The sequence below is a fragment of the Dipodomys merriami genome, unplaced genomic scaffold, assembly GCF_024711535.1.
Source record: "Dipodomys merriami isolate MVZ:Mamm:240054 unplaced genomic scaffold, mDipMer1.0.p SCAF_52, whole genome shotgun sequence".
Taxonomy (NCBI): Eukaryota; Metazoa; Chordata; class Mammalia; order Rodentia; family Heteromyidae; genus Dipodomys; species Dipodomys merriami.
The window spans coordinates 7,416,946-7,433,815 of record NW_027206091.1 but is presented as its reverse complement, the minus strand read 5'-3'; the positions used below and the strand labels follow the sequence as shown (position 1 = coordinate 7,433,815).

The 16,870-nt window shown below is 55.1% G+C and overlaps 1 protein-coding gene across 2 annotated transcripts; it reads left to right on the top strand.

Annotated features, from left to right (window-relative positions):
• The first annotated feature begins 1,588 nt into the window (after positions 1–1,588).
• On the top strand, positions 1,589–16,188 carry Dpf1 (double PHD fingers 1). Of its 2 annotated transcripts, none has more exons than XM_069998755.1 (12): positions 1,589–1,728; positions 7,643–7,803; positions 7,893–8,000; positions 9,290–9,417; positions 10,018–10,107; positions 11,416–11,494; positions 11,690–11,821; positions 12,724–12,774; positions 12,864–12,983; positions 14,185–14,297; positions 14,824–14,905; positions 15,029–16,188. In XM_069998755.1, exons 1-12 carry the CDS (start codon positions 1,697–1,699, stop codon positions 15,097–15,099), a joined length of 1,167 nt encoding a protein of 388 aa, XP_069854856.1. In that variant the 5' UTR covers positions 1,589–1,696; the 3' UTR covers positions 15,100–16,188. The 2 variants fall into 2 exon arrangements, with proteins under 2 accessions (XP_069854856.1, XP_069854857.1); XM_069998756.1 differs by lacking the exon at positions 1,589–1,728 and adding an exon at positions 6,140–6,237.
• Positions 16,189–16,870: the final 682 nt, after the last annotated feature.

The following is a 16,870-nucleotide window of genomic DNA, read 5'->3' as shown; positions in this document are numbered from 1 at the left end:
ATAGCTAGGATGACAGGTACCCGGCTTATTTACTTATTTTTGCTACAATCTTGCTTTGTGTCCTAGCTTGGCCTCAAATTCTCCATCCTCCTGTTTCAGCCTCCTACCTGCTGGGATTACGGGTGTGCATTACCATACCTGGATCTACATAGGATCTTGTGAGCAGGGCCAAGGTGTGTGTGTGCGTGTGTGTGTGTGGGAGGTGACAGTATCTCCCATAGCTGAGGTATCATTTTTGGTTCTGAAGAAGCATGAGCAGCCTCAGACAGACAAAGACTGAGCCACAGTGCCGTCTGGTGGCCAAACCCCATAGGTAAGGAGAAATGATTAGAAGTTGAGACTTGGTTTCTGTTTGTCCCTAAGTCTGATCAGGTGAAGATTGGCTGAAGTGATGATCAGGGACTCAAGAACAGGGACCTTTCCTAGTGTCTTAGTAAGTCAGGGTGGAGGTAGATTCACCTATAGGTCAGGTTTCCCCTCCTCCAAGGAGGCCTCAGGCTGGCTTCTTTGAGGAATTGGAAAGCCTCTGTACTTCCCCATCCTGTATCTGAGCCCTCTGGGTTGTCACTGGTCACCCCATTGGGCTGGGAGCATAAGGCAGATACTAGGTCATCCCCATCCCTGGATGGACCACCAGCCTTGAAAGAAAAAGCCAAGTGAGAGTGAGAGGCTACCCAGTTATGTGCCAGTGGCTTCTGCCTGTAATCCTATCCATTCAGAGAGTTGAGAATAAAGGTTAGAAATCAGCCTGGGAAAAAGTCCATGAGACTCTTAACTGCAATTAAACACCAAAAAGCCAGAAGTGGAGCTGTGGCTCAAGTGATAGAGCTCTAGTTCAATGAAAACGCTCAGAGACAGTGCCTAGGCCCTGAGTTCTAGCCTTACTCTTAAGTGCGCATGTGCGTGTGCACACACACGATAGGGTTTCAGTATATGGTCCAGGCTGAATTTGAATTTTCAATACGCCAGCATAAGCCTTCTTAATGCTGAGATTACAGGAGTGTATCACCCCACCTGGCTTAGAATGTCAACTTTGTGACAGTGACAGTTTTATCTTGGTCATGTCTTATATACCTAGTCCCTAGGAGAGTGTGTGCCCCATACTAGGCACTCAATGAATGAACAAAGACTGATTAACCCCTGTGTTTTTAAAAGTCTAGCTTACACTTTGGAGACACTCAGATACACGGGCACAGACCATACACGACAGACCCGCATGGTCATCCACATGCCCTAGCGAGCCCTAGAAGCTGAGAACTACCTTTTTTCTCTGCCCGTAGTACCAGACAGGGTGGAGAGAACCCCAGCTGGGAATGGAGCATCCTGGGGGGGGGGGGGGGGGAGGTACAGATAAGGAAAGATGCGCTAGGGAAGATTTAGCTCCGCCCCGTATCCCCAGCAACCAATGGGCGCGTGGTCCTTTCGCGCAACGCCCCCTGGGACTTGTAGTCTCGGGTAGGGACGCCCTCGGGCGCCGCCGTGCACCCTGAGACTCCACATCCCGAGGTGCGCCGGGAGGCGCGGGGATTGGCTGGGCCCCGCCCCCGGCCCGCCCCGCTCCGCTGGCGCCGCAGCCCCAAGAATGAATGAAATCGTAGCGCGCTGGGCGGCAGAGCGGGCGGCGCAGGCCGGGCTGGGCCCGCGCACGGCGGCGGCAGCGGCGCCCCGGGCCGGAGGCGGCCCAGCCGAGCGGGCCATGGCTACCGCCATTCAGAACCCGCTCAAGTCGTGAGTGTCCCCGCCGTCCCCGCCCCCTCGCGGGACCCCCCCCCCCCGGTCCTCCTCCAGGAGCCCTTCCCCCGCCCTACCAGGGACCGGACCCGCGGAGCGTAGTTGAATGGAGGGGGGGGGTCCCCAGTGCGCGCCCCCCAAGCCCCTAGGGAGGGAGGGGCTCCCGACCCCCTTGTTTGGCACCCCCCGGGGTTAGGGACGGGGCCCTGCCGGGGTCGCGGGGGCGTCTCTTCTTTGTCGCTGTCAGTGAAGGAATGTGGGCGCGGGCTGGGGGGGGGTGGGCATCGTTTCCTCACCCAGAGTGGGGGTAGCGGCTTCCCTCTCCTCCTCCCTGGTGACTTGGGGGTGCGAGCGCCCGCACCTAAGTCTAGACCTCGGTCCTCGGGTTTCCATCACCTTCTTTGCCCCTCATCAAACCACCTTTCTCTCGTCGCCTTTCCTTTTCTCTGAAGGACCCCCCCACCCCGCAACCCGTGGCACCCACGGGGAGGAAGCAAAGCCAGGAGGGGTGTCTTCTGTTGAATCCCTGATGCGTCCCCCCCCCTTTTTCCTCTCTGGTCTCCAGGACCTAGAAGCCTCCCCCTACCCCATGCCTGGGTCAGCTCTCTCTGTCTCCTCTCACAGATATCTAAGGGGAGCACCTCTTACCCCTGGGGCTTTGGGTGGGGGTGCGGGAAGCGCCCTAAAGTCTCCGGGGATTCCCTCCCTTTCTCCTTATCCACGACTCGGCTTCCTCTCCGGCCCAGTAGCTGGCAACTCAGACGCTTGGGTCCACGGAAACCCCTCCTTCCCTTCCCTCCCCTTGTCCCTGCCACCCCCTGGCTATCTCCTCCTCTCTCCTCCCCTCCTTCTCCGTCTTCCTTCCTCGGGATCCGGGACTCCCGGGTCCCAGCGCTCCCCACCCCCTCTCCCCGGCGGGGACAGCGGGCTCCGAGTGACAGGCACCCGGCTTCTCCCGCCCTCTCTCCCGCAGGCGTGCGCGGTCCTCCCCTCCCCCTCCTCCCTGGCGCCCGCAGAGGAGGGGGGCGCGCGCCTGCGGAGCTGCACAAAGGGGCCCGCACGACCCCCCTTGTCTCCCACCCCCGTGCTCCCACAACCTTGACCTTGGGCATCTAAGTGCCGAGTGTGTGGGTGGGGAGTAACAGGGTGGAAGGAGGGCGTCCCCCACCCACCCACCTAGGAAAAGGGTTGGGTCTGCACCAAAGCGCCCCCCCCATCACTTCTGGTCCTGGAATGGGGGTGGGGTGGGGAGAAGAGGGGGGGCGGGGCAGGGATTTATAGGCACAGGCCTACACAGGTAGGCAGAGGGTAGGGAGCCAGTGTCTGGTGGTCCAGGTCAGTGTGTGTGTGGCCTCTGCTTCTATGTCACCCTAAGTCACACACATGGATAGAGGTTTTGTTTGTGGGGGACCCCTCAAACTGGGGGCAGTGGACCCTAAGCCTATTGATAGAGCTGCAGAAATTTCGTCAGTGTGATTTCTGCTTAGACCCCTTGCAGTTATGGTGTGCCCACTGCAGAGATTTGGCTGCCAAAGGTAGGGGGTACAGGAGGGCCACTGACTCTCTTTGCATCTATGGGGTCTGCAAGAGTGGAGGTGGAGACTCAAGTGTCCCTAAAGAATGCCAATCCTAGCTACTCTGGGTGTTGAGATCTGAGGACCATGGTTCAAAGCCAGCTCCCTGCAGGACAGTCCATGAGACTCCCAGTTCATCACCCAAAAGCCAGCTATAGAGCTGTGGCTCAAGTGGTGGAGTGCCAGCCTTGAGTAAAGAAACGGGGACAGCACCCAGGTCCTGGTACATGTGTGTGTGTGTACATGTATGTGTGTGTGTGCTGGAGTTGAATCTCTTTGCAGTGGGAGCCAGGAGATGAAAACCTCAGCTTGAACCATTAATTCTGCAGCTCTGAGTCTCAGTGTCACTGTCTGTGCATTGGGGAGAATAAGTTCTTATTACCTTGTAGAACTTCAAGAGGCATCTTTGTAAAAGCCCTTTAGAGATTGGCCCTGAGCAAGAGTATAAATATATAATTTTTTGTTGTTGTTGTTGGTCCTATGTCTTAAATTCACCGCCTAGGTACTGTCCCTGAGCTCTGTTTGCTTAAGGATAGTACTCTACCCCTGAGCCACAGCACCACTTCCGATTTTCTGGTGGTTCATTGGAGAAAGGAGTCTCACGGACTTTCCTGCTCAGGCTGGCTTTGTACAGTGATCCTCAGATCTCAGCCTCCTGAGTAACTAGGATTACAGGTGTGAGCCACTGTTGCCCAGCTTCAAAAGTATAAATGTTTGATTAATAAATACTTATTTCTTTTAGGGGACAGCACCCATGGCATAGGGTTTGGGGACAGGTGTATTGTCGAAGGGGAGAGGACTGGAAGGTCAAGTTCATAGGACAGTGTGTGAAGGCGATGGTCAGGGAGCAAGAAAGAGCGCTCTCTCAGGTTGGGAGCCCTGGTTACTGCTGGCTGGCTGGAATTGTCATTGTGCTCCTTTCAGAGGTTGAGCAGGGGTGAGTTGGAGGGTTTGAGGCAGAGATGTGGGGAGCAAGTGCAAAAAGGTGTGTTGGGGATCTGGAGAATGATAGAAGCGAGTGGAAGATGGCAAAGGCACAATCAGGGCTGAATCGTTTGATCTGAGGGCAGCGTTTACTGTGGTTACGGTGGGCTGGCCTTTACAGGGACCTGGAGACCAGAAAGCAAAGGGGTACCAGAGATCCTCAATTCCCTTGTCACCACTGTGTTCTGGAAAGGAATTGAACACCCGACTTAGGAAGGGAGAAGGACAAGCCAAGGCTTGAGATGGCTTAGATGTGAAGTGGGGGTGGGGGTGCTGTGGATGGAGTAGGTTTGTGTGTGTGTGTATGTGAAGTGAAACAATAAACGTGGGGTGCCTCAAGTGGGTCTCAAAAGGGCGCCAGCCGATGGAGCGCCCCCTGGTGGACAAAGGGAGTATTTGTAGGTGTTCATTTCAACACTCCAAGCAGTGTCACTTCAAGAGAGTAAGGCTGTATATGTACTCAGTAGGTCAGCTTGTTCTCTGGGGATCCCTTGGGATAGAGTCTGTGGGAGATGAGGTAAGTCTTCCAGCTTCCATGGAGGACTGTGAGCTTTAAAGATCACCCAGGATAGGCTGAGAATGTGGCTTAGTGGTAGAGTGCTTGCATGCTAGCATGAAGCTCTGGGTTCAATTCCTCAGTACCACATTCATAGAAAAAGCTGCAAGTGGTGCTGTGGCTCAAGTGGTAGAGTGCTATCTTTGAGCACTCAGGGACAGTGCCCAGGCCCTGAATTCAAGCCCCAGGGGGGAAAAAATCACCCAGGACAAAGAACTTTAAGAACGGTTCACAGTGCCTCTGATTTTTCATCTGGAAATGGTGTAATGGTTTCACCCTGGAGAGAACTGTCTCAGACATTTGATGGCTGCTCCACATTCATACACAGACACTTACTGAGCACTTACTGTATGCATGCATTTTGGGGGGGGGCAGGCCTGGGGCTTGAACTCAGAGCCTGGGTGCTGTCCCTGAGCTTCCCCCCCCCCCTTCAAGTCTTGAACTCTACCACTTTAGCCACAGCACAACTTGTGGCTTTTTAGTGAGTAATTAGAGAGAACAGTTTCTTTTCCTGCCGGTAATCCTAACTACTGAGAAGGCTGAGATCTGAGGATTGAGATTGGAAACCAGCATGGGTAAGGAAAGTCTATGAGACTCTTCTCTCCAAATAATCCACCAAAGAGCCATAAGTGGTGGTGTGGTTCAAATGATTGAGCATCAGTCTTGAGCAATAAAAAGCTCAAGGACAGTGCCCAGGCCCTTAGTTCAAGCCCCAGTACCAGCACAAAACAAAACTAAGCCCTATCGAGTTTATTGATCAGCTATTACTTGGCTGGAGATACTTAGGGCGTCTGGAATACCTGCTTTACCACTGAGCTGTACCCCCAGCCCGTGCCGGATCAATGAGACATCATTTTTTTTTTTGAGAGGGTTTGGGGGTGGGGAAGGATGGAGCCAGTGATCCAGGTGTCTGCACCCCGCTGGCTCCTTAGTGAGAAGTGTGGGTGGGCACTTACCTGTAAGATGTCTTGAGTCTCTTGGTGTTTGCGTGTGTAGCGGCGAGCAGGGGTGCAGGTGTGGGAGTGTGTGTAATCTGCCACGTGGGGGTTGTGTGCCAGGCCGGGCGTGCATGCATGCGTTGCGTGCACGTGGGACGAAGGATGCACGCGTAAGTGACAGCGTGCTCTCTCATTCCCCCCTCCCCCGCGCCGCGGGTGGGGGGGGGCCGGGGAGGTGCGTGGGCCTCCGCCTGAGACTACCACTCCCGGCATGACCCGGGCGCCCCGCCCCACCTCTCTGATTGGCTGATATCCGCGTGCTCCCGCCCCCCGGGAATGAATGGATGGGCGGCCTCAGCGCCCGCCCGACCGCTGGGAGGACCGACCCGGCGGGGACCTGCTGGGGGCAGGACCCGGGGAGCAAGATGGCCACGGTCATCCCGGGCCCCCTGAGGTGGTGCGGGCCGGCGCGGGGCGGGGCAGGGGAGGGCGCGCAGCCGGGCCTGCACGGGCACGAGCGTGTGTGTGTGTGTGTGTGTGTGTGTGTGTGTGTGTGTGGCGGCTGGGGGTGGGGCTGGGGGGTGTCAGGGGGACTGTCACCGTGTGCAGGGGTGCGAGTGTGCGGGATCGGGGGGTCTCTCGCTAGAATGGTGTCCGATGCGCTGCTCCTGGAGGGGTGGAAGGCATGGGGGAGGTGGAGAAGAGGATCTGGATTTCTTTTGGGGGGAGGAGGGAGGGAGTCATCGTCCCCCCCCTCCTCCCCCTCCTGTGACCCCTGGTTTTGGGAGAGGTGAAAATCTGAGGATGCCAAGGCCTTGGCAAACTCGGACGGAGTGTGCACTACCTTTGTCTTGGGGTGTAGAATGTGGGTGCGTGTGTGACTTATTTTGCTCATGTGGCTATGTATATGATTTCTTTTATTGTACAACTACATATCTTTGGATATTTGGGGCCCGCATGTCCGGTGGGAACTATGCTGTGTTTGGCTTGGATTCTGTCTTTGGATAGGCATGTGTTTCTGGTGCAAAGGTTTGTGTGAATCTATCTGGGTGGATCCGAATTTTCCTGTTGTATAGGTGTGAATCTGTGTGTATTTTAGGTACTTTTTTTTTACACATATTTTTGTCTCTTTGTGCATGTGTGCCTGTACTTGTGTGAATCTGTATGATTTCTTTGTATTGTGGGGCTGGAGCTTTTTGATGGGGTTGGTTTGTGTTATGGCTTTGGGTCTGTGTGTAAGTGCTTATGTGAGTAATTGTCTTCTGACAATTGTGTGCGTGTCTTTGCATATGTGTGGTGGGATCTACTTTCACGTTGTGGGTCTTTGTAGGTGATTTGTTTATATTGTGTGTCTTTGGCTATGTAAGGTATATTGTGCGTAGATATGTGTGGTCTCTCTGTAGTATGTAGCTTGGGGTTTTTGTATTTTTTTTTTCTGGAGATATTTGTGTGTGCATAGGTGTGAGATTTGTCTGCTTCTCCTTTGTGAGCATTGGGGTAAGTTTCTCTTTGTGTGTGAATTCCGTATGACCATGTGCGGTTTGTTTGTGTTGTGTGTTTGGATACGTGCAGTGTGGGTGAGTCTCCCTGTGTTTTTGTCCCTGTCTGTATTGTGTTTATCCACTTCTAAACTGGAGGCCTCTTCAGTCCCAGATTAGGGTCCCCTCCCCCTCCCCAGGGTCCAGGAGGGAACCACTGGGATGGGAAGAGGTGAAGTTGGAAGGGGTGGGGGCGGGGCGGGGTGTCCGGCCATCCATTTCCAATCAGCTGGAGCCAGCCCTTGGGGCCAGGGATGGGGTGCTGGGACTCGGGGCCACCCTTGCTGACAGGCGCCTGCCTGCTGCTCGCTCGCCCCGTAGCCTAGGCGAGGACTTCTACCGTGAGGCCATCGAGCACTGCCGCAGCTACAACGCGCGCCTGTGCGCCGAGCGCAGCCTGCGCCTGCCCTTCCTCGACTCGCAGACCGGCGTTGCTCAGAACAACTGCTACATCTGGATGGAGAAGACCCACCGCGGGCCAGGTACCGGCGGCCAGGAGGGCGGGGCCGGGCCGGCGGGGCGGGGCGGGGCCTGCCTCCCTGGCTGCGATCTTACCCTCTTCTCTCTCTAGGTTTGGCCCCAGGACAGATCTATACCTATCCTGCCCGCTGTTGGCGAAAGAAGCGGAGACTCAACATCCTGGAGGACCCCAGACTCAGGCCCTGCGAATACAAGATCGGTGGGTGGAGCTTATGAGTGCACATCTTCATCCTAAGTGTCCCAAGGCCTGCTCTCTGCCCAGCCTGAGTGTTTTGGGTGTATTTCAGAGCTCCCACAGCTTTGAGTCCCAGAGCTTCAGCTGTGTCTCCTCCGTGGGCCCAGGGGACTGGGGCACATTGTGGTACCTGTCAGGCATGTCTAGGTATATGAAGTCTCTATCTGTGACCCTCCCCAGTGAGCTGGGGTGCATTTGTATCTGGCTGTACTTCTTTTTGTGGGTACTCTATTTCCCTCCCTGAGTGTGTTTGGATATTAAAAGTGTCTGGTTGTAACTCTTCCTGTCTGAAGAGAAATTGGTCAGTCTGTGCCTCTTGATGTTTCCCAGTGTATTTTTTCTTGTGTGTATCTGGTTGGCCCATCTGAGAATCCAATTGTTCTGGGGCATGACTGAGGACCTGTGCACAGTTGGCTGTCTCTTCCTGTGGGAATCTGGACATGTTAGAGTGTCTGGGAGAGTCTTGCCATTTGTGTGTACATTCAGTGTGTTTCTGTGTGCTAGATCAGCATGGGTGGACTTAGTGTTTCTTGCATGTGTCCAGCAAAATCAGAGTCCAGCAAAATCAAAGACACAGGCTTCTTGTCTTCCATATCCATGACTGAAGGGCTGTGTTATATCTGGGAAGCCGTGGAGTGCTCATCTGGCTATCTTTGTCTCTCCTCCTGTGCACAGTTTGTGTCTGATCAGTACTTTCTGGGGATGTGTGTGTGTGTGTGTGTGTGTGTAGATGTTTGTAGGGCCTGTCTGTGCCTTCCTCGTATAGGTCTCGATATCACTGTGGGCCTAGTGGTCTCCCTCAGAGAATCTCTCATTTTATCCCAGTCTGGATAAGCCTCTCCCAGGTATGGCCAAGAGTCTGGCTGGATCTCCTCTGAGTGTGTAGTGTCTCTGAGGACTGGTGTTGTGTCTTCCTTTGACTGTCTGTCTTGCATGTTCCTTGTGGATGTCCACATGTCCCATTTAAGTATCCATATCTACTCCTTTGGGTCTGGCTGGGCCCCCCACTTCTGTGGCTCTAGGGTTTATGAGGGTTTAGGTGTGTCTAGGGCTTTGGTCATGTCTCCTCCTGAGTGTGTCCCAGTGGGGGTGAGGGTGTGGCTGTGTCTCTCCAGGATCTGGGCATCCTTCCAGGGTATGTGATGGAATCCTTGCTTCGGTTGCTGACCAAGTGTGGGGAGGCCTCTTCCCTCCCACAAAGAGTGTGGTCCCCAACCTTGACCTGCCCCCTTATCCCTACCATTTGTCCCCAGATTGTGAGGCACCATTGAAGAAAGAGGGTGGTCTCCCGGAAGGGCCAGTCCTCGAGGCTCTGCTGTGTGCTGAGACTGGGGAGAAGAAGGTGGAGCTGAAGGAGGAGGAGACTATTATGGACTGTCAGGTAGAACCTTCCCTCCCACCACCCCCTGCAACCCCTAACCCAGCTGCAAATCCTCCTCTTTCTCTTTCTTTCTTTCTTTCTTTCTTTCTTTCTTTCTTTCTTTCTTTCATTCCTTTCTTTCTTTTTCTTTTGTCGGTCGTGGGGGCTGAACTCTGGGCCTGGGCGCTGTCCCTCAGCTCTTCAGCTCAGGGCTAGCACCCTACCACTTAAGCCACACACCACTTCCGGCTTTTATCTGCTTATGTGGTGCTGAGGAATCGAACCCAGGGCCTCATGCATGCGAGGCAAGCACTCTACCACTGAGCCAACTTCTCAGCGCTCTCCCCTCCCCCCATCTTTCTTTTTTTCTTTTTTTTTTGGGTCCGGTTGTGGGGCCTGAACTCTGGGCCTGGGCGCTGTCCCTCAGCTCTTCAGCTCAAGGCTAGCGCTCTACCACTTGAGCCACAGCACCACTTCCAGCTTTTCTTTTTGCTTATATGGTGCTAAGGAATCGAACCCAGGGCCTCAGGCTTGCAAGGCAAGCGCTCTACCACTGAGCCACCTTCCCAGCCCTCCCCCCCATCTTTCTGACCTCTCAATCTTCCTTTTCCTGGGGTCCAGAAACAGCAGTTGCTGGAGTTTCCGCATGATCTTGAGGTGGAAGACTTGGAGGATGACATTCCTAGGAGGAAGAACAGGGCCAAAGGAAAGGTATCCCAAAAGCTGCTCACCCCTCCCCTCAGAGACTGTACCCCTAAAGCTGCTCACCTCTCTTCTCAGAGACTGCTCATACTTCCTAGGCATGTGCCACAGGTCTGACCACATTTCACTCCCAGAACAGCCTGAATAGGGAGGAGACCCAGGCTGACATGGATTAAACCATTTGCAAAATAGGAAATTGTGTAGTGGATTAGAACTATTTCCACCACCACCTCCCCCAGACCCTGGGGTCTGGGGCTTGAAATCAGGGCCTTGTGTTCTTGCTTGGCTTTTTTTTTTTTTTTTGGTCAGTTGTGGGGCTTGAACTTTGGGCCTGGGCGCTGTCCCTCAGCTCTTAAGCTCAAGGCAAGCGCTCTACCACTTGAGCCACAGTGCCACTTCCAGTTTTCTGAGTGGTTCATTGGAGATAAGAGTCTCACAGGCTTTCCTGCCTGGGCTGGCTTTGAACCGTGATCCTCAGATCTCAGCCTCCTGAGGAGCTAGGATCACAGGTATGAGCCACCAGCACCCGGCTCTTGCTTGGCTTTTTTTTACCCCCTCATAGCTAGTGCTCTACCACTTGAGCCACATTTCCAGGCTAGCATTTTGCTGGTTAATTGGAGATGGAGTCTTTATAGACTATTCTGTCTGGGCTGGCTTTGAACCACAATCCTCAAATCTCAACCTCTTGAGTAGGATTACAGGCGTGAGCCACTCACTCCCAGCAACTAGAACGATCTCATGGCTATCTCAGAGAGGTTTAAGACTCTATAGTTAGGAAGAATAAATTGCTTGGTGGAGGAGCAGGAATAATACTATTATTATTACTATAATTTTTGCTGTGCTAGGGCTTAGACCCTCAGCTTGCTAAGCAAGCATTCTATCACTGAGCAATACTGTCAGCACCCTCAAATCAAATATTTGTGTTATTTTTCTTCCTCCTCCAAATTTGTTTTTATTATGATAAAGGTTATGTACAGAGGGGTTACAGTTACATAGTCAGGTAATGAGTACCTTTCTTTTTGGACAATGTCACCCCTTCCCTCTCTCCCAGTTTTTCCCTCCCGTCCCCATTGTGTGTGTGTGTGTGTGTGTGTGTGTGTAATTTAAGTTGAAGTCCAGATGATGAAGCCCAATGGGTGGTGTACACCTGTGATCCCACTTCAGGAGGCTGAGACAGGAGGATCTCAAGTTGCATGTCAGCTTGGGTTATATAGTGCTACCCTTCCTTAAAAACGAAAAAAGAAAAATTCAAGTTCAGATGGTGACAACTTGGATTTCTGGGTCTCTCACTTATGACCATTCTCCTCTGTCCCTCAGGCATACGGCATCGGGGGTCTCCGGAAACGCCAGGACACTGCTTCCTTGGAGGACCGAGACAAGCCGTATGTCTGTGATAGTGAGTCCTTCTGCAGAGGGGGAAAGAGAGAGAGTGGGGGCCCAGAGACCTCTCCCCCTGATGGCTCTCCCCCATCCTGGCCTTGGGTGGGTGTGTATGTTTAGGTCTTGGGCAGTGGGGGTGGTGTGATCCTGGAGGCCAGGGTGGAGGCAGCGGCTGAGGAGGCTGACAGCTGTCCGCTCGCTCGCCCTCCAGTCTGTGGGAAGCGGTATAAGAACCGGCCAGGGCTCAGCTACCACTACACCCACACCCACCTGGCTGAGGAGGAGGGGGAGGAGCACGCCGAGCGCCACGCCCTGCCCTTCCACCGGAAAAACAACCACAAACGTGAGCCCAAGGGCCAGGTTGGGGAGGCGAGGGGCCCAGGGATGGTGGAGGGGGGCGCTGAAGAAGCCTGGTGGCGGCTGTGGAGGGGGTGGGGGCACATTAGACATTTCTGGAAAATCTCCAGCTCAGAGGTTCCCTCCCCCACCGACCATAGGGATGCTGGCTCTGGGGTTGCCATGGCAACCAACCATCTCTTCCCTCGCTCCTGGCCCGGGCGTAATATTTCTGGGTCTGATTTATTGTTTCAATTAGAGCTTGGGGAGGGGGTGATAGATGACTCCCCTCCCTCGCTGAGCCTCCCTTTCTCCCTTTTCTGCTGTGCTTTTGGCTAAGGGGCTGAAGGGTCGGGTTGGTGGCCCAGGAGCCCTTGGCACCCACCCGTGTTCAGCCCACACCATGCCAGCTGAGTGATGGGGGAGGGGAGCTGACTCCCGTCCATCTCTTGGAGGCAGAGGGCAGCGTCCTCAGACCAGGCCCACCACATATCCGGGCACCTCTGTGCTCTGAGCTTCTCTCCATACTAGGTCTTGGCCAGAAACATCTGCAGAATTTTACCTGGGCGGGGCTTAGCTAGGGGTTGCTGCCCGGCAGATAGGTAGAGTTGTGAGGCAGAGGCTAGGCTGCTCTTCCTCAGCCCGTACTGCTTGTCACATTTTTGTATAATAAAAGAGAGCATAATCAATTGTACTAAGAGCTGGTGGTCCTCATGAGAATGACGCCCCCTCCCCAACTCCTTTTTTTTTTTGTTACTGATCACAGGTCAGGATAGCTACTCTTTCCACCTTCTCCTGGTGCTCGGACTAATAATAGCCCAGCCCCAGGGCCAAGGCTGGGGGTGGGAGGGGCAGGGAGTTGGAGCCTTGCCTCTGGTGAGAGCCCCTCTCTCTGTCCCCCACCCCCAGAGTTTTACAAAGAATTGGCCTGGGTCCCCGAGGCACAAAGGAAGCACACAGGTAGGGATGCTTCTTTCCACTCCTACTTCAGCAGCCCTTGACTGGGTGGTCCTCCTGCCCTGTGCCCACCCCTGCCCACTGTCTTTCAGCCAAGAAGGCACCTGACGGCACTGTCATCCCTAATGGCTACTGTGACTTCTGCCTGGGTGGCTCCAAGAAGACGGGGTGTCCCGAGGACCTCATCTCTTGTGCAGACTGTGGCCGATCAGGTGATACCCCCATTGGAGGTGGAGAAGAGGGCCAGGAGTCCAGGCTTGGAGGATGGGGAGGTTGTGTGTGGGGAACCAAGGCCCCCATGGTTCAGCTGCTGAGCACTGTAGGAATCCCAGTGGGCTCTGGGAATGGTGGGACATGGCCATTGTGCCATTGTACGTAGTGACCCATGCTAATCGCGGCATGGACAGTAGTGAGAAGATGGCAGAGGCATTGTGGGTAGGAGACTGAGCTCTGGGAGTGATGGATTGCGACTGCCTGGGTGGGTCCTTATTTGCCAAATGGAATGCCATTTCTCATGGTGGTGGCTTCAGCACGGTAAGAAATTTGTGACGGTTGTGGTATCCTGGGTTGTGAGGTCTGCTTCTTGTGGCAGTTAGATAAAATGAAATTGTAGTTGTTAAGGCACTCAGGCAGCAGCTGTGGGGTTGGCTACCTTAGGGGATGGCCAGAAGTGTCAGATCTGTGGGCAGGAGCTGAGGGTGTCAAGTACTGTGGCAGTGTTGGTGGGTGTTGGGCATCATGGATGATAGCTGTGGGCAGCGACTGTGGGTGTGGGTATCAGGCCCTGTGGGTGGTGTGGGTATCAGGCCCTGTGGGTGATGATGATGAGGGCAGGCACAATGGACACTGAGTGTGGATGGCAGGAGTGGTGGCTCTGGTGTCAGGCACCATGGCTATAGCTGCAGGTGTCTGCCCTGGGGTACTGAGATGCCTAACCAATTGGTATTATGAGTATTGTTAGGAACAGTTTCATTGCTGGGGCATCTTGTGGAATCAAGGTGTGGGGACCCCTGTTGTGCAAGGCGGTTGCCATGGCATTGTGGCTGGGAGAAGGCGGTTGCCACGTGACTGTGGTTAACAGGCGCATTTGGCCATATTCCGTGGTGGGTAATGGAATGTGGCTGCCTCAGCCCCGTGGTTAACGGACTGTGGTTGCCCCGGTGTTGTGGGTGGTAAGACGTGGTTGCCACAGCACTGTGGGTAATGGAATGTGGTTGCCATAGCATTCTGGGGAGCAAAGTGTGGTTGCCATGGCGTCTGGCTAGGAGACTGTGATGGCCAAGGTATAGCTGCTTGCCTGCTGGGCGTCTTGTGTAGGGGTGAGGCTGCTTCTTCCCTAGGGGGGGTCAAGTAGCCACCAGAGGCAGGATGATTTCCTCCCCCCCAACCACATCCCTGTCTCTCGGCCCCCAGGACACCCCTCGTGTTTACAGTTCACGGTGAACATGACAGCTGCTGTGCGGACCTACCGCTGGCAGTGTATTGAGTGCAAGTCCTGCAGCCTATGTGGCACCTCGGAGAATGACGTGAGTGTCCGCCCTGCCTTCCTGGGACATCCCCAGCCTCCCTCCCTGCCAGTCCCACCAGGAGTCCTCCCCCCCCCCCCCCCCCCCAGCCCCAGGCAACCAGCAGTAATGCGGAGACTTACTGTTATTAGTGTCCATTACTGGAGTCTGGCACTATTTTGCTCCTCCCCCTGACACTACCCTACCAGATCTATGGATTGCTGCCTTGCTCTCATTTCCACTGCATAGAAGAAAGGAGCTCAGAGAGGGAGAATGGGCTGTCTGAGAAAGGGGTAGAGCCGGGATTCTAACCCATGTCCACAACTCCAGAGCTAGTACCAGGCCCTTAGTGTCACATAGCATTCCAGAGTTACAGAGTGACATGGATGTCTGCTGATCAGGCAGAGGCCATAATGCAGACCTTTTCAGAGTGCCCCCCCACCCCCCGGCCCAGCACCCTTGGGACCAGGCCCCTTCCCCAGCCCCCCACCCCGGTTTCTGGTGCCCATGCCCCCAGGGTGCCAGCTGGGTGGGTCTCACCCCCCAGGACCAGCTGCTGTTTTGTGACGACTGTGATCGGGGTTACCACATGTACTGCCTGAGTCCCCCCATGGCGGAGCCCCCAGAAGGTGAGGGATGAGGTGGACGCCTGTGGGGGATGGGGCGCTGGGAAGTTGGCTTCCTGGTGGCAGAAGCCATGCACGCTGCTGGGTGGACATGGGCCTGATTCCATCCTCTGGCCACCCTCTCAGGGAGTTGGAGTTGCCACCTCTGCCTGCGGCACTTGAAAGAAAAGGCCTCTGCCTACATCACCCTCACCTAGGCCTGGCTCTGCTTCTCCTGGACCTGGACCTGGACCTGGACCCCTCCGGGTGGTGCTTGCCCTCTGCCTATCAGAGCTCCTCTTTTCCACCTTTATACCCAGCAGCAGGAGGAGGGCGAAGCCTAGAGAGGGCAGGGCTGCCATCCCCTCTGCAGGTGGAATGTTAGCCCTGCAGGCTGGGGCCCAGCACTGCCCCTCTCCCTCGTGCCCTCCTTCCCTTCCCCATCCCTTGGCAAATGGGCACCAGGGGCTTCCACTCCCCTCAAAGCCATACCCCGCCTCTAGGCGGGCACAGGGGGGTAGTGGATGCCAACCTGGGGCATGGACAGAGCCTTTTTCTAAAGAAAAAGACAAAAAGTTAAAAAAAAAAAAGAAATTAATATATACAAAGAGTCCTATAAGGCCCGGCTGGGTAGAGGTAGAGGGGGTATGGCTGAGCATCTGCTGGGCACCTGACTCTGCCAGCTTCCTGCCTGGCACTCCCCACCCCCGCCCCAATTCTGGAGTTGCAGCTGTTCCACCTCTCCATCTGAGGTGGGCACCGTTCCCCCCTCATGCCCAGTGGGCAGTGTCCACCCCTCACCCCCCTCCCGGTGCCCATATGGATACTGCATGATGTGAACCATGGTTTTGAACTCTTCCTGCCCCTCCCCGACAGCCCTCCCCTATGCCCACCAGGTGCCTGCCAGGCGGGCGGTGAGTGGCCGGGGAGTCCGGAGGGGCCCCTGCCAGCCAGCACCCGCCCGCTGGAATTAGAAGCACAGACTCTCTACAATGGACTCAATTTTTCCTCCTTCCCAGCCCCCTTCCCACCTGGCCAGGCTGGGCTGCCCCCCTACCACCCTCGCCGGCCATTTTGGAGGTAGTGAGGGGGTGTGGTTGTTTCTTGTGGTTGTGTGTGTTCGTTGTTCGGGTTTAAAAAAAAAAAGGGAAGTTGAGACTACAAGTGGGGGAGGGGGAGGTGCTGGGGGAATCTCCCCCCAATCCAGCAGCACCCCCCTCCCTTTGTAAACAAGTCTCCTTTATTGCCTGCCTCTGCTGTGAATTAACTTGTTCTGTGTATTAAACTGGGCCTGACCCCTCTGCCTATGATTGTCTCCTCCTCCAGCCTGATTTGGGGTGTAACCAAGAAGGGGAGCCAGGGCCTCCTTGGAGTAGCAACTGGGCACTGGGTGGACCACCACCTCCTCCAGGCCCTGGTACCACGCCTCCCTCTGGCTTTGTCCCAGCTTCTCTGGACTAGCAGGAAAGAAGAGGGGGATGGGGTGGAGGGGGCTCCCGCCCAGCCAGCTGTGGTTGCCCTGGCAACGGACTGCTGCAGCTGCAGCGGAGGCATAGGGAGTTGGGAGGGAAGACTGGGGGAAGGGAGGGATGGAAAGAGAGGGATCTGGTGGCCTCTTCCTTGCTGGGGTGGGAGCAGGGGTGTTTGGAGGCGGCACCCAGGACTTCAAACAGTGGTAGGGGAAGAGTGGAGAGAAAGATGGCAGAGGAGAGGAGGGCAGGAGGAAGCATCTAGATACGGACTTTAGGAGAGACTGTGATTTGGATATATATTGGGAGGTGGGAGCTAGGGTTAGTATGAGGGAGAATCAGAACACAGATCAGGAGCAAGGATGGCAAGAATCACAAATTTACTGCGAGGATAAGCAAAGGGCAGAGCAGGCAAGAAATAGATGAAGAGAACCCCAGGCAGGCATTCCTGGGGATAAGAGTCAGAAGAGAGGAAAGGAACAGAGGTGGAGATGGAGCAGGAGAGGAAATAACAGTAATA

What these genes read in the sequence shown, in the direction of transcription:
- Dpf1 (XM_069998755.1), top strand. Translation starts at nt 1,697, where the DNA reads ATGGCTACCGCCATTCAGAACCCGCTCAAGTC. An exon ending in GCCCTGCGAATACAAGATCG is followed by an intron (nt 8,001 to 9,289) that starts GTGGGTGGAGCT and finishes ATTTGTCCCCAG; the next exon opens with ATTGTGAGGCACCATTGAAG. An exon ending in AGAACAGGGCCAAAGGAAAG is followed by an intron (nt 10,108 to 11,415) that starts GTATCCCAAAAG and finishes TCTGTCCCTCAG; the next exon opens with GCATACGGCATCGGGGGTCT.